Raw genomic sequence first — 17,277 nt, forward strand, 5'->3', positions numbered from 1 at the left:
ACCCCTTCCCCACTTTTGTTTTCGGTTCAGAGGACCTGCATTTTCTACTTTCCCGAAGCACGCTGCTTCTCTGGCTAGCCTCTGCCTTCATCACTTTTATTTGTGGGACGCTTGGGAGGGGATGGTAATGTTTAGGGTAGGAAAGAAAATAACTCTTTTTAAAAAAAATTCATCCTATTATGATCATGTTTAGATGAAATATGGGGCTTGCCATCAACGAAATTACAAAACAATTCCCCTGGGAGCCCAGACAGTTCAGAATAATTCATCTATGAAAAAGCAAACTTTAATTGTTAGTCTTGGCAGCCATCTAAGAGACGAGTGAAATATTATCCTAAATATTGCCACGTGCAATAGTAAAATACTGTTTCCTCCTTGCCAGAAGCAGTGCACAGCCCCTTTCAGATTCAGGTTTGGGTCTGGTGATTTAGTCTAAATCCTCTGTTTCCCCCTCTCCAAAACCAACAGAGGTTTTCAAAAGAGTTGAGTTTTTATTAGAACCATTTGCTCTTTTTAAGTTGCCAAAAAGGAATAAGTAAAACTAAGACATTTATATTTGGGTTAAAGTTGATTCCTCAGCTTCATGGAGGTCAATGTACTTAGTCTGTGAACCTCCTACTAAGAAGTTCATTGCAGCATTGGACCAGCCAAGGTTATATGTTGGTCCTATCTTCCCTGCATGTACCCTTGGATTAAATCGTAAGAGTTGGGAGCATGTGGAAACTGGTCAAAATGAAGCACACATACAGCAAATTACATCCTGGATTTTCCAGAATAACTGAAATTTGAATTAATTTTGATTCTGCCCATACACTTGAAATTTGGGGATCAAGTGTCATGATTTGGGCTTCAGGGAGGGGATACTAACAGGTATTTGCAACTGTTTGAATTAAAAGTTCATTGAACTCTGTTGCATTATTTAGTTTACAAGCAGAAAAAGGTGTTTGATAATACTCAAAAGTAGAGGGATGGTCTCTTTCTAAAATTAGAGTGAAGAGATGCTAATCAAATACATCTTTATGTGGCACTGGTTATCTGGCATATTTATAGGTTTTGGTTAAGCATGGGACTACACTAAGCTATTTGCAAATAATTCTTAAAATATGCAGTTTGGCCTGAATGTTTGCACACATCAGGCATAATTCTCCAAGGATATGTTAAGATCACATGTACATAGTATTATTCAGCTTCCAAAATGTTTAAACTGAGGCAGTTAGGGCCCTTAAAAATTAAATGACTTGTCTGGGATTACTGAGAATGTTCCTTATGGCCTGAAGACCAGAACCTCAAATATTAAGTTGATATTCCCTATGCTATGGAACACTATTTTTCATCTTCAGGCATATATAATGACTCTAAGATTATTTGGGAGTACATTTAGGTCTGTAGATATGCTAAAAAATTCTTTGTTATAACTTAAGTGAATGGATTAAAGCTTAGGTCATCTGTAACTTGAGTAAATATTCCAAACATTAGGACATCTGTTTTCTATAATTACTTTTGTTTTATTATACCATATATTATCTGTGACAACAAACAAAAGAACTATTGCTAATAAGACAGTTTGTGGGAAATATAATCTGTATCATCCACTGGAAACATGTTTAGTACTAGTTAATACTGTGTGCAATTACACAAAGACTGCAAATTATAAAGCTTCATATGAACTTTTAGTTTATATAAAGTAACACCTCTTGAAGTATGCTTACTTTTCTGTTTGTGGATGTTCTAAAACCAAAACCCCCAAATTTATAGAATGCATGGTTTAGCAACTAACACCACTGAACTAAAGCAAATTATTAACATATATAGATATATACAATTTATGTGTATCAATTATTATTTAAGAGGAAGTATTCACTACATAATGATTTTATATTATTATATATTTATATTATCTATGTTATTATATATTTATATTATAAATACCACTTAGATGATCAATGGCAGCAAATAGTAAACTAATTAGGAGTTCCATAGGCTGACTATAATTGTGAATTGGTTGATCTTTTTAAAAAAAATTGACCTAAAATTTGGGAAGCCAAGGAAATCTGCTTTAATGTGTAGTTTTAATTTAAAAAAGAAAAAAATCAATTTGCCTTTTATTTACTAAAGCATGAAGCTCTTCGTGTGTCAACACACAATTTGTTTCGTTTGAGAGGTTCTATTTCCTGCTCTCCATTTAAAATGGGGGAAAAAGAAAAATATTTTGCCTGTGACAGAATATGAAAGAAGTTCTCACCCTTAAAACCAGCAGCATTGGTTTTCCAGTCATTAGCGTTCAAATGTCCCGCACGGGATGTCCTGACAATAACATGCTGTACGTCTCTCCAGGTCAGAAACGGACTGGGGAAAGACAAGGTAAGAATCATTGTACCAAAAAAAAAAAAAGATGGGGGAAGCAGAGAGTCACAAGCAAATTAAAAAAGCAAAATTAAAGTGGCAAAGTACTAAAAACAAAGGGTCAGAGATTTGGGTTTGGGATAACCAAATGCCAAATGCCTCTCTTGTTCTCAACATGGAGAATTGACATTAGTTTGTGGGAGGCAGAAAATATAACCTTAAATTGAAGAAATAATGATTGGAGTAGTGTAACTTAGGTGTTTAAAAGAGCGAGGGTTTCCGGTTTCCTCAACAAAATGGCTGCCCATGATGGTGCTGTCATCCTTTGTATAAAATCTTGCATTGTCAAAGGAAGATTATAGTAAGCAACAGTCCAAATGGAAGGCCTCTGGAGCACTCCTGTTACAGCATATAGTTAAGCAACAAAGTACTAGGCCATGTTTCACCTTCTGCACATCTACATGCAAAGTATATGGAAGACTCTCAAGTGAACTCAATTTCCCATTTTTGATGTTCTTTAAAGAGAATATGGTATAGAACTCCAAAGTGGGCTCTAAGGCACAGACAGGTATGGGAATATTCTTAATTTAAAATAAGTAGCTGTACCAAAGTACTGGAAATCTAGTTCATATGGCTGTTAGCACTGAAGAGCCCTACTGAGCAGGAAATGCTATCATTGGAGTTACTGTAGTGCTAATCGTAAGCACACAGAAAAGAAACTCAGTACACATGCACAGCCTTTTATTCTCTTTTAAGGAATATGTATACACTAGAAAGCATCTGATATGAATGTAATTCATGAACAAATGTAATCTGCAAGAAATTCATTCTACTCCAGATACTTATTCAATCAGTCTTGAGTTTTGAAGTGTGATGCTTTTTTATTTAGCTGAGAGATATGATTTTCATGAAGCCTATTTAGTCATTTTCTTTGTTTTTTTTTTTTTGTTTTGTTTTTTTTTTTTTTTTTTTTATCTACTAACTTCATTTTACAAGGAGTATTTGCAAGAATGGGTTAGAGCATTTGGGGAAGGGGAAGAAGTTACTAATTACTCATTCCTACCATGAGTTTAATCTAATATACTATGGTTGGACACTGGGATCTTTCAGGCAGAGCAAAAACTTGGTATCTTAATTATAGTTAGGGGTGGGTTCTGTCCATTGCCTCACTTTATCTACACTTCTTTCTACCACACTCATCATATAGGGGACTTTGAGTGTGGCCTCCTAATAAGAGGGTCCCAGTGATCAGACTCTGTCTTCTGTACCTTCTATGTGAAATTAACTGCTCAATGTATTAACTTCCTCATGGAGAATGTGGATAATATCTACTTAACTTCTTTGCACCAACTGAATCACTTAAAATAGTGCCAAATCCTTAACCTAGTGTCTAGCACAAAATAAGCTGTTGAGAAGTCATAGTACAACATTTTGCTAAACTTAGAGCCACAACTCTTACTGGGTGACTCAAATATAAAGGGAGCACAGGAAGAAAAGTGTTACTGAGTTCCGATATCTTTTTGTTATTTTGTCATCAGATTAATGTTAACAGAGAGTTAGTGCTACCATTTTTAGTTTTTGGAGTGGTAAGATTGGGTCAAGACTATTTTGCAAGATTGTATTCACAAAAGAACTAATATTAAGTAAATGAAAATCCAACTATATGAACTTTAAGAACAATGAAAACAGAATTTTTCTTTTTTGCTATAACACTTGTAAGGAACCACTTTTAAAAGCTGAGAAGGCATCACTCTCAAGAAGAGGCAGCTTGGCTGACGAATCCCAGGAAACAGAAAAGTTTTGCTTCTACAACAAATGGCATGATTTTGAACTTGGTTGAGTAACCCTAAATTCACATGGCAGTCCAGGCGACTTAATGCACGTCAGGTCAGGGAAATTAAGAAATGACTCACAAGATAATTCTGAACGCTGGTTTCACCATAGATATTTTAGCTCTGCCTGAGAGGTGATGTTTATTTCCTCCCGCACTCCCCACCACACTGGGTCCAGGGCAGTTATTTGGGTGAAGGGCAAAAGCAATCACAAAACCTTAAGCCAGGAAGACACCCCAGTCACTTACTGTGATAAAGCACAATCTTCCCAAATTAACACACACACACACACATATGTGTGTGTGTATATATATATGTGTATATATATATATATAATTATTTTTTTCATTTGTAAACAGATGGATCAGAAAACATACATGGATTTGGTAAATATATCTAAATCAACCTAGGGAATCTAAAATTGATGTTTAATATGCAATGAAACTTTTATATTTTAAATCCTACTCCTTATAGAAAAATTTAAAAAGTAAGTTTTCCATGTTATCTATCACCAGGGAAGGATTCCTTTGGAAATCTCAAGCATAAGATATTGACATTGGGAGATATATATATTTTCCTTAGTGAACTTTAGCACTAAGAATGGAATGGTAATAGAACACAGAACATTGGTCTTGTACCTTATGCTATGGTGGATTCAGAGAGACTCCTGCATTCAACTCAGCCTGAAGAAATGAATTACTTGTTCTCATGCTCTAGTTGCAAAAACTAGTTCCTGGATTGCTTGTAATTAGAAGGAACAAATAGCTGCAGGAAACTGGAACTGTATGTGGAAGTAAAGTATTCAGACGATTTTCCTCTGGTGTTTGATGCTGTGCAACTTCTGAAATGATCTACCAGAAAATTTCCTGAATTTCTTCAAAATGAAGCCAGAAAGATAATTAGGAAAACCAATGGATTTTAAATCAGTGGATCAGTGATGTTTCTACCTGTGGCAGATAAGGGATTAGTGCAGGAAACAACCCTATGTTAATTTTGAAAGACATTAAGCTTTAGCTATTCTTACTATTCAGAAAGGATACTTGTGTTTGGGGAAGTCTGATTTATATCCTAGTTCTTATTTGTATTTATAGCTGCAGGGATGATACATAAGTGGATACGAGTCAGACCACCAAAGACATGATTAATAAATCATATATGAGCAAAATCAGAGAGGCAAGGTTGAGTGCCCTTTGCAAGGAGTGACCTAGTCCATAATGTTAATGTAGTACTCTCTAAAACTTAGTCCTCACTGGCAAATACCTTGAACCCACACATCTCAGGCTTCTGATAACTAAGAGTGCTCTAATTTCCAACAACAGGAGGACTGAGCACCAAGAGCTTTGGGGTAAGCGGCTATTGAGAGGTCAAAAATCTAACATACCTGAAGAAAAAGAGCAGCATTTCTCACCCATGACCCGGGTGACCACCACCCCCTAAAAGCCACATCCCTGAAAGCTCTTCCTGGAACTATTTCCAGATGTCCTTTAAGAACAACATGCAGTAAAAGGGCAACATTTGTAAATGTCTGCAAGATCTGGGTAGCTATCGATGATCTTTCAAAGCAATGAAATGAACATGACTTTCTGGGGAGTTTTGTATATGCAATCATTTCTGGTTAAGAAGTTTTGCATCTTATATTGACCTTGTAATAATAATGAACATTTACTGAGGACTTGGTTAGGGCCAGGTACTGTACTGAAAATCATGTGATATATAGAATATTCTTATTTCCATTTCATAGATGACAAAACTTGGGCTGTGCATTACACACAGTAACTCAAGTATACAGATAGAAAGTGGTACAGGTAGAATCAAAGAAGTTGGACTTAGCCATAAAACTTATGTTACCGATCACTCTGTAATGCTGTTGCCAGATGGATCCACAGGGGTGAAATAGAGATACACACATTGTTTTGTCAGGTAATTCTCTCCCATCTGGATAAAAAGTCATGAATGGCCTAACGGCCACACAGTCTTTGTATACGCATCATCTCTCTCAACTCTGTTGATTTTTGTTTGTCATAGTTTTTAGTCTTTAGATTATTGAATCTTAGTCTCATTTGTTGATTCTAGAGGTCTAACTTGGGTTTTAAAGACCTGGCATTTACACACTCTATCAAAGTTGAATACAAAAATACCACATCAGAAAAGTTATTTTGATTTTATACTATAATATTTTATGTACATACTATATATCATATATCACTATTATATTAAATTATTTTATACCATTTTATTAGGAATTTGTCACCTTTCCTGTCATGGTATCATTTGGATGTGGCTCATGGCCTGATTAGGTGATTCTTCTCAATGAATCTCAGTTGAACCTACCCTTAACTTGGTTTTAAGTTGCAAAAACGAGATCATTAATGATACTATCAGTACCTGGCATCTGAATTACATTGTTGTTCTGAGCAGTCCAAAGTATTTCATGGACCTAACATTAGGTTTAGAAGAAATAGCACATTCCCAAGAGAGATTTTGAGTGCTACTTGTTGGGATTCTATATGCTACTGCTAGCATTTAAATTAAAAAAAGGGAAAAAAAAACTCTCATCAAGAGCTTTCCCAGATGTGTGAGTGTTAGAATAAATTTGTATTTGATGATCCTTAACAACAAGGACCAATTTTAAGTCTTGAATCACTGATTCACCTGCAATTGTTTTTATTGGCAAACAACAATTTTACATATTTGTGGGGTACAATGTAATATTTTGATACATGCATAGATTTTAATCATCAAATAAGAATAATTAGATCTATCACTTCATATAGTCAAGATTTCTTTGTAGTGTGAACATTCAAAAGTCTTTCTGCTAATTATTTAGAAAAATATAATGTTATTGTTTACTATTGTTACCCCGCTGTGCAATAGAACACCAGAAGGATTATTTTTACCGTAAGAAAAAATGCTTTTTGATTCAATAAAAGTAAACCTTTCTGAGGTTTCATTTATGTGTGTATATTTTTCAATTAATTAATTATCAATTAATTAATTAATTAATATGCTTTTTGCAAGTACTTAGACATAACTATAGCTTCTGAGACATAAGAATATACTAAATGAAGTAAATCTTTGAGAACAGGTTTTACTATTACTCTCATAATCCAACTCTTTGAGGACAGAGGTCCTGCATGGTAAGTTAGTGCACAGTGATTCCTGTTGTTAATTTAATAATTAATTAACACTCTTACGTATGACATCAGTGATCACCTGAGGTTCTTGACATGAGCTGCTTAGGCTATGGAAGTCTTTACAATCCACAAAATCCTTCTGTAGATAGACAAGGCCATAAGCAAAGTGGAAGTTCTCCCTTCAGAGAAAAGTAAATCTTCCTTTAACGACCACTTCTTTCTACTGGGTCTCACCCACAGAGGCCCTGCATGTAGGACACTTTTTGCCACAGTATCTTGGCTTTCCATGCCTGAAATGCTCTCATGGGCTTTTCAGCAAGATCAGAATGCCTTAAGGGTTGATTCTGAGGTCAGAATCACCTGCACTTATTAAAGAGAAAAAATAATCAACTTTCCTCCTCACCCCCAAAATGGATCTTTCATGATATGCAATTTAGAGGCAACTGATAAAAGGCACAACAGACACATGTTTCTACAGAAAGAGAATTTATCAATAAGAGGAGCAACAGCAAAGCCAGAGAATGATAACTGTTTCCTACGCAGGACAAACTTTAAATAAGAGTGATGCTGTCTAATGTTGTATTATGTGGACAAAATCAATGGGAAAATTGCATGATGAATCATGATCAATATATCTGACATGAAATATTCAATAACAATTGAAGATAAAACCAGTCTCCTTCACGTTTCTGAAAAGTGTATACAACAGAAGTGGGAAGAAGTAGCCAGAAAATTGTCATTATAGTGATGCTAAAGAAATCAGCAGTTATGGAAATGGTCTCAGTGCGAGCAGGAACACCAAAGATGAGAGAGGGAGTATTAAGAGACTGCTGAGATTGGTTAGAAACACTACTCTGATGACTGTCAGGACATGCAAGTGATGATTTAAGAATAAAATGCTAATCATCCAACAAAGGAAATCAATCTTGTTTTGCCAGGTGATGAAGAACCTGAAAGGATCGCAGGTTGTCAGTCTCAGGGGGAGCTGGAGTATTCACTATTGGGGGTGCACTTATTTTGTTTTGTGTTCTACCTTAATTCTAAAGTCCCACGTCTACAATTGAGTTGTAGTATTGGAACACATGGTACTATCTCAAGCTTTGGAAATGCGACCTGTATTGGTGTCACTTGGACACTCACTTATGAGTGAGTTCACACCTGAACCAAAGAGGAAATGAAAGAATAGGGACAATTGGTTCAGGACCACTCAAGGTAAATTTTTACGAAACCATGCTCTTATTACCAGGATTTAGTCAAAGCCAAGGTATAGAAATTTGGTCTCCAAACAGACTGAAGAAAAGAGAGATCATAATTTACAATGGAAAATTTTATCATTTAAACTGAAGTGCCTTCTTTTCCTTATAAATTCTGGCTTAACAGTGTAGATGTTTGTTATTACACATAAAAGGCCACAATCACATTTTCTATAGCTCTTACAAATGAGTGATATTTTGTGTGCAAGACCAATTATCATTTTCTTGAAATACTTTCTTGCATAAACTCTTACAGAATAAAACTAGAGGACTGGTTAGCCAGAGGGACGCTAACTTGAGAAGGCATGCATTAAAATCAAGTCACAGATTGAAGTTTCCCACCAGCTCTCCCTTGTATGCTCAATTCCCTCTGACAACAGTACTCTGAATGTTACCCTAAAGGTCTCTCTATACAACTTGCAACCTGGAGTCTAGGTCTGGTCCTCATCTTTATCTCCAAGATTTAAAATCTTGAGTTTTAGGCAAAATGTAACCATATGAGCATTTCCTCTCAAACTTACCCCACTAACCAGTGAGGAACACTTGCTCACTTCCCCTCGTTCACTCAAATTGTGCACTGTTCAAGGACTTGATATGGACACATATGCAATTGTAGGCTGACTCAGTTCTGGAAGAACTTGTCACCCCATTTTTTCTACTTCTCATTCAAAACTGTTTTCAGAATAATAATAAATGTGCCTCTAATCGCATGAGAACAGTTTCCATTATGCCTCAGAGTCAGGAAGACCTAAGAGAAATCATGACTTGTTACTCAACAGTTTTGTAACACTGGACAGTTTACTTTGTCATGGGGAGACAATAACACCTAGTTTGCAGTATGGTTGCAAGAATTTGAGATAATGAGTACAGGTTTAGTACCAATAATTTGGAAATCGGAAGTTCAACGTGCTCCAAAATCCAAAACTTTTTGAGCCTCTACATGCTGCCACAAATAGAAAATTTCACACCTGGCCTCATGTATGCGTCTCAATCATAAAACAGGTACACTAAAAAATAGTGCTGATATTACCTCTGACTATGTGTATGTAAAACATAAATTAATTTCAGGTTTAGACCTGAATGCCAACCCGTAGCTATCTCATTATGTATATGAAAATATTCCAACAAGCTTAAAAAAAAAATCCAAGCTCTGAAACACTTTTTTGGTACCAAGTATTTCTGTTAAGGGATACTCAAGCTGTTTAAAGAAGTTGGTACACGGTATGTTGCCAAAGACAAGGATCATTACAATTTATTGAGATTGACAACCTACTATACTATAAGAATCAGCATTACTTCCTGTATTCACACTAGCGTTTGATGACTTTCCATTTAATGAGGCGAAGTTTTCTTAATGTTCTCAAACTTCTATTTTTTTTTTTTTAAGTTTTGCTAATAGAGTACCGAAATATCACTTTCCACATAGTGGCCTATTTCTGTTTAGTGTAATAATAATGCTAGGAAGATGTATCAAAGGATCTGGTTTTAACAAGCTCATGGTGTAGGAGGCAGAGTGTCTGGCTGGGGACTGAGCTGCTGTACTCACTGTGTTTGTAACAACTCCTCTCTCTGTGGGAGATCATGCATCTTGATGGTTGGCCATTTGAAGTTGTGATGCTGCAGAGCATGGAATGTTCTTTGATTTGATATCAGAGTGCTTTATAGTATCAAAAGCTAGAAGGAGGACTAAAAGCTCAATTATCCACCTAAGTGAACTGCCAGACTGAAGAAATTCTTTTGATATTTTTTTTTACATAGTTCAGAGATTTTCAGAGTTATCACTTCCAAAGCCAGCAGTTAACCCTCAGAAAGGCAACAACAATGGTGCATCTTTGTTACGCTGTTATTCTAAGTTACATTTATAGTCTTTGTCTCTAATTTTTCCCCCTTATATATACAGATCAAAATGATGCTCAACTATATACCATTGAAGAAGTATATTTTTAAACCAGATTTGCTAATATTCAGCATTAATTTTAAACTTTAATGAAAATCACTATATATTTTGGATTCCACAATTTGGAGTAAATGTTATTATGACTACATTAGAGACCTCTGGTTTATTACATCAATTCCTGACAATCTTTCCATTTATTATGCATCAACACTAAAAAAATATTTTTAAAATTACATTCTACATTTACAGTCAGGAAAAGATCAATGAAGATTAACAGAAATCTTTTATAAAACTTTTGGAGGCCAGCGCCGTGGCTCACTAGGCTAATCCTCCCCCTGTGGTGTCGGCACCCCGGATTCTAGTCCCGGTCAGGGCACCGGATTCTGTCCCGGTTGCTCCTCTTCCAGTCCAGTTCTCTGCTGTGGCCCGGGAGGGCAGTGGAGGATGGCCCAAGTGCTTGGGCCCCTGCACCCCATGGGAGACCAGGAGGAAGCACCTGGCTGTTGGCTTCGGATCAGCGTAGCACACCGGCTGTGGCAGCCACTTGGGGGGTTAACTGACGGAAAAAGGAAGACCTTTCTCTCGGTCTCTCTCTCACTGTCTAACTCTGCCTGTCAAAATAAATAAATAAATAAATAAATAAATAAATAAATAAAATAAAAGCTTTTGGAGATGTTTCAAAGAAACCCATGGCTGAATGGCTGATGTGATTGGAACAAGGAAAATCTTTTTTTTTTTTTTTGAGGAAAATAATTTTTTTAATTTATTTGACAGAGTTAGACAGTGAGAGAGAAAAACAGAGAGAAAGGTCTTCCTTACATTGGTTCACCCCCGAAATGGCCGCTACGGCCGGAACTACGTGGATCTGAAGCCAGGAGCCAGGAGCCAGGTGCTAACTCCTGGTCTCCCATGCAGGTGCAGGGGCCCAAGCACTTGGGCCATCCTCCACTGCCCTCCCGGGCCACAGCAGAGAGCTGGACTGGAAGAGAGCAACCAGGACAGAATCTGGCACCCATATAGGGTGCCGGTGCGGCAGGCGGAGGATTAATCAAGTGAGCCACAGCACCGGTCCTAGGAAAATAATTTTTAACTTTGTTTTCCATTGGCTTCCTTTTTTGCATTTGTTGAGATGCTCCAACTGTGTTTTTTTCAGACTTTGATAGTGAGGGATACACAAGAGAAAGAGTTCTGCAAATAAAATGTTTGGTCTACTGGGGATTTTTTGAGAAAGATTTAAGTTTTCCTTGTACAAGTATTTCTAAATCTGCATCAGTTTTTTTTTTTTTTTTTTGGGTGGGGGGAGATGTAGATGTGATAGTTAGAGTGGGGAAGCTATTAAGAAAAGACCAAGAAAATAACATTGACTTTGAACTTGTAGCTTTGTGCTTCTGAACCAACATCTTAACTGCCAACTGGTAGATTTCTTGCAGTGTGAGCCACTCTTTCTTGCAACTGAAGACCCTTCCTCAAAGATGATCTCTAAAAGTACAGTGCAGTGAATGCCCACTGTGTGCCAGGTCCCCTATGAAAACCACTCTATATCATTATTTCATCTACTCCCTGTGAGAATCCTGTGAAACAGGTACTACTATTCCTTTCATTTTGAAAATAAGGACATCAAAGTACAGAAAGTTTAATGACCTGTAGAGATTCACGTGATAAACAAGAGCTGAAATTTGTCCAGGCAGAGCCTTAGCTCTGAACCACTCCACCATCATAATCCCTTGGAAGGAAGAATCAAGTCAGTAGTTCTTACAGGCACTAGCTCCCTCTACTTGTGATAGAAAGGGTAGGGAATGATGCTCTCTTCACCCAGCAAAAGCACTTTCAATGGATCAGGAAGGAATGGACCTGGAGTAGTGGCCATCATCTCACCCTGCAATGGCAGATTTCAGGATGCGTTGCTTGGATGCTAAGCAGAGTTAAGACAGCACCACTGCCTTTCGGAAGCCAGGTTCTCACTGACAATGGATTTTTTTTTAAAGGAAAGGGGATAGAAACAGAGGAAGAATGGAAGGAAAAAGAGAAAATAAGCATAAAAAGAGAGAAGGAAGAGTCTAGAGAAGAAAAACAAGAATAATATTGGGCTTGTGGACACCAGTGCAGAGAAAAGTATGCATTAATTAAACAAGCAAGCTGGGAAATGTAAGAAAGAGTACATGGAGCATAAAGTGGGATTAGTAGAAGTAAAGGCTGCACAGGAAAGACATTGTACTCATATGGATATGGCAGAAGTGTTACCATGGGAAACAGACTTGAGGACGTGGAGTACAAATCTGGGGATCTCCTGAATACTTTTTAGAAAGGATATATCCAAAAAGGACAAGATGATCTATCTGGAGTACAGAATCACACAGATCCAACTTCGAATACTAGCTTTGTCTCGCTCTGAGGACTAAATTACTGAGTGCACTGTTTACTAAATGCTCTACTGGGTGCCTAAGGAACTTTACTCCACTTAATGCACAGATTTAAATGTTAATGTAAATGTAAAAAACATTTAAAAGGATGAGGAATTTAAATTTATATAAAACAGTATTACAAAAGCTATGAATCAAAGATTTTAAGAAAAAAAGAAAGAATTGAGAGAAAATCATAGTAGTGTTCAGATAACTGAATCCATTTATTTCAGGAGAAAGAATATAGAGGATTTGTTTATGTAGCAGATATAATTTAATAATATTGGAATATATGTCATACAAATAATATATTTTTAAGAATGCACATACAATTATTCTAGAGTTTTGAAAGAAAAGTTGGAGATTTACTGGGCCAAAGGAAAATCTCAACAGTTGTTCTAAGGAAAAACAATACTTCAAATGCCACTGATGTTGTTGCCTATCTAACGTTATTCAGCCACAATGCAATGGGAAAAAAAGTCAATAGTAAATCTCTATAGTCATAGAGTTTATTAAATACTTAAAAGTACTCTTAAAAGTATTCATTGTCATTCTGTCAAAGAGGAAGTAAAACATCATTAGACAACAATGGCAGTGAAACAAGTGTAGTGAGAAGTAAATTTACATCTTTAGAAATTTTGTCAATATAAAAGAAAAGGTAAATGAACTGCTTTTCAATCAATAAGATTCATAAAAAGGAAAGAAATTAATGAAATAAAAAAGGTGAATGGGAAAACAGCAGTACTATAATCAAGAAAAACAGTAACAAACAATTTAACCACGAAAACACCCACAGAATAAACTAAATATTAGGGCAATCATAAGAAGTCATATGAGATTTTTATAGTAATAACAAATAGTATATGTGATAATTACCTAATAAGTATGAAAGTCTTATGAAGTGGACACTGTTCTGGAGAATATAAATAGAAACATTAAAGAGAAATAATTAGGGCTGGCATCATGGTGTAGCAGTAAAGCCACAGCCTGTGATGCTAGCATCCCAGATGGGCACTGGTTTGTCTCAGCTTCTCCTCTTCTGATCCAGCTCCCTGCTAATGGGCTGGCCCAGTGCTGGATGTTGTGGCCATCTTGGGGGTGAACCAGTGGATGGACAAACTCTCTCTCTGTCTCCTCCTCTCTCTAATTCTCAAAATAAATAAAAGATACATAAAAAAGAAATAATCAAAGAATTACTTTAAAAAAATTAGGGGAGTCCAGGGGCCGGCACTGTGGCGCAGTGGGTTAATGCCCTGGCCTGAGGCGTCAACATCCCATATGGGCGCTGGTTCGAGACCTGGCTGCTCCACTTCCCATTCAAGTCTCTGCTATGGTCTGGGAAAAGCAGTAGAAGATGGCCCAAGTCCTTGGGTCCCTGCACCCATGTTGGAGACCTGGCTCCTGGCTTTGGATTGGCACAGATCCGGCTATTGCGGCCAACTGGGGAGTGAACCATCAGATGGAAGATCTCTCTCTCTCTCTCTCTCTCTCTCTCTCTGCCTCTCCTCTCTCTGTGTAACTCTGACTTTCAAATAAATAAATAAATCTTTAAAAAGAAAAATTAGGGGAGTGGGGCAGAGAATTTCCTTCAAACTTACAAGAACAGTGGTCCTAATGGTTTCCAGGGAAAGACAAATTGCAAATTTCAACAATTAATTTTGTGAATTTAACATCACCTGATACCCAAAACTTGAAGAAAACAAGGCTGGTTTCAAGGTCAAATTAACCCAGGTCAAGAAACCCGACTCTCCATTTACTATCCTTGCTAATAAATTCTAACTTGTCAAACAGTGATGGTGAAAAATGAAGTGAGAAAGCATTAGATGAAAATGTAAGCCATTACTTAATAGACTGTGAGGTGGTGATAGGCTTTCTAGTCTAAGAATTTTCCATTTGTGATCCATGAATTGTCCCAAGACACAGCAGCCTGTTTCTTGGCTATTTGAGCTCATTTTTGGGAAAACATATGTAGCTTTCATCAGCATATTTAAGATTTGCCAGGAAGTACCAAAAGATCAGTTATGACCATCTAATTGAAGAATTCATAAAGGACACATGTATTTGACTAAATAATAATTTAAGAATATAGATTAAAGCTTTTTTTGTCAATGCACTATGAAGAAAGCTTGAAAGCAAATGACAAGTGGATATTTACAATAACCATGGGCAAGGAGTAATATTTGGATTATACAGATGAACAAAACCAGTAATGATATGAAAGAGTATTAGGTGATTTACAAAGTATTGACATTGCTACCTTTTTGAGTGACTTTTAAACACTTTTGAAATTCAATTTGAATTGATTTCTATAACTCAAGAATTTCTCATACTCAATATTTAACTAAATGGAGCCAGCACGCACAAGGACCTGAAAATTTCTTCAATCTAATTTTGCTTGACTGCAAGATAGAGAAAATATTATTTAGTCTAAAAGGATGACTAGAAAAATACTAATGAGGAATAATAGGATATGATGGGAAGACTATATGCAGAGTAAAGAATATTTTCACATCAAGTATGCCACAAATATTGAGACTATTTGAAACTAGCAAGGAGTTATTGCACTATTTCAGCAAAAAACAGCTGCAGAAATTTGATTGTGTAGGGAAACTTTCATTATATATGTATATATATGTACAATTTATATTATTTTTACAAAGATTGTGTATTATTTTGGTAATAATAATGTAATTTTTTTTGACAGGCAGAGTGGACAGTGAGAGAGAGAGACAGAGAGAAAGGTCTTCCTTTGCCGTTGGTTCACCCTCCAATGGCCTCCGCGGCCGGCACGCTGCGATGGCAGCAACCAGGTACTTCTCCTGGTCTCCCATGGGGTGCAGGGCCCAAGCACCTGGGCCATCCTCCACTGCACTCCCTGGCCACAGCAGAGAGCTGGCCTGGAAGAGGGGCAATTGGGACAGAATCTGGTGCCCCGACCAGGACTAGAACCCTGTATGCCGGCGCCGCAAGGCAGAGGATTAGCCTAGTGAGCCGCGGCGCCGGCCAATAATGTAATTTTTAAAAACTAACCTATTGCTAATAATCTTGGTGGTCATGCAATTTCTCTTCTCAGCATATGTCACTGTAAAGCAAATATTTATTTGATTGTAGATGTTACCAGTAAATGGAATCAGTGGAATGTTTGGAAGCACCACTGGTATGAAAGTCTCTCCATCTTTGGGATTCCCAAGACTGGCACATTGCTTTTGAAACACCAGCAACACGATATGATGGGTGACTTTTAATTTTGCCAAATAAGGTCAGGTTCATTTCATAGACTTAAGAAAATTTCATGCCAACAGGGTATAGACTTTCAAAATCAATTAAAAACACTCCTTTATTTGAAAAACACTCCATTCCACTCATTGCCATTATTCTTCTCCTTTCCTGGTGATCCTGGACCACTGTCACTGAATAGCACCTCCACAGATCAGACGGTCTCTGGGCAAGCTTCCAACGTTATGATTCCTCAGACAAACTGATCATAAGTACTTTATTTTTCAGGTATGGGATTTTTGTAACTGAGAATTTTAGCCCAATGAATATGATACAATTGAATACATCTGTTATGGAAAATGAGGCTATTACATGTCAACTCCAACAGCACCTAAATTCAGAGCAGCAAATAAGAATTCAGCATGACTAATATGATCACTCCTGTATCATACTCATTCCAGGAAGCTCTCTGCATTACTCTTTCAAGTCTTTTGTAAATGTTTCCAACAGCTAAGTAACAAGTAAGAGAATACATCTCCCTATCTTGAATTTCACTCAAATTCTCTCCAGTCATCCCAATATTCCCTGGTTGTGTGTTCAATGTTTCAGAAAAACTTGAATGTCCACAGAAGATAGAAAAAGGTTTTTCATCATATTGCTGACCAGATGAACAATTTTAATCTGAAACAATGCCAATTTTCAACCTGCTTTCAATTATATATATAAGCATGTTTCTAAATTTGCTGTAGGAATACAAAATTATTCGGTATTATTTAGCCTTTGAAGGCTTGGTCATGATTGCAAGCAGTATGGGATGAAAAAGATAAAATATTGCTAATATTGACACCAAACAACAGCTCCCAGAAATCAAGTATAAATTGGTTCACTTTTGTGACTCCAGTGGAAGCAAAAGTGCTATCAGTTCAGTAATGATTTTACCTTATCTCTTTTTATTTGCCATTATTCCTTCTTTGCTACCCTTACTCCATCATCACCCTCTACCACAATACCATGCTTCAGTTCATCTTTTTCTTCATGTCTGGTATTGTTATCTTTAATCTGTAGTCTCTACTGGAGTCAGATTCAAGGATCCACATATGTTTGTGTTCAAGTTGCTCTCTATTCCTGGTAGTTTTGGAACAGGCCAATGCATGCTTTGCTCATAGATATACAAGGAGAACATAAAATATTTCATAGAAAATG

The 17,277-nt window shown here is 36.7% G+C and overlaps 1 protein-coding gene across 5 annotated transcripts in view; it reads right to left on the reverse strand.

Moving 5' to 3' along the window:
• Window positions 1-17,277, reverse strand: part of PCSK5 (proprotein convertase subtilisin/kexin type 5) — a 437,660-nt gene that overhangs the window by 208,448 nt on the left and 211,935 nt on the right. For all 5 annotated transcript variants that reach the window (XR_001793338.3, XR_516723.4, XM_008256580.4 and 2 more), the window contains exon 10: window positions 2,243-2,346. Coding sequence is in view for 3 of the 5 variants with exons in the window: in XM_008256580.4 (XP_008254802.1) it covers window positions 2,243-2,346 (104 nt within the window). In the remaining 2 variants the exon portion in view is untranslated. The remainder of the gene's footprint in view (window positions 1-2,242; window positions 2,347-17,277) is intronic.

The sequence above is a fragment of the Oryctolagus cuniculus genome, chromosome 1 (genome assembly GCF_964237555.1).
Source record: "Oryctolagus cuniculus chromosome 1, mOryCun1.1, whole genome shotgun sequence".
Taxonomy (NCBI): domain Eukaryota; kingdom Metazoa; phylum Chordata; class Mammalia; order Lagomorpha; family Leporidae; genus Oryctolagus; species Oryctolagus cuniculus.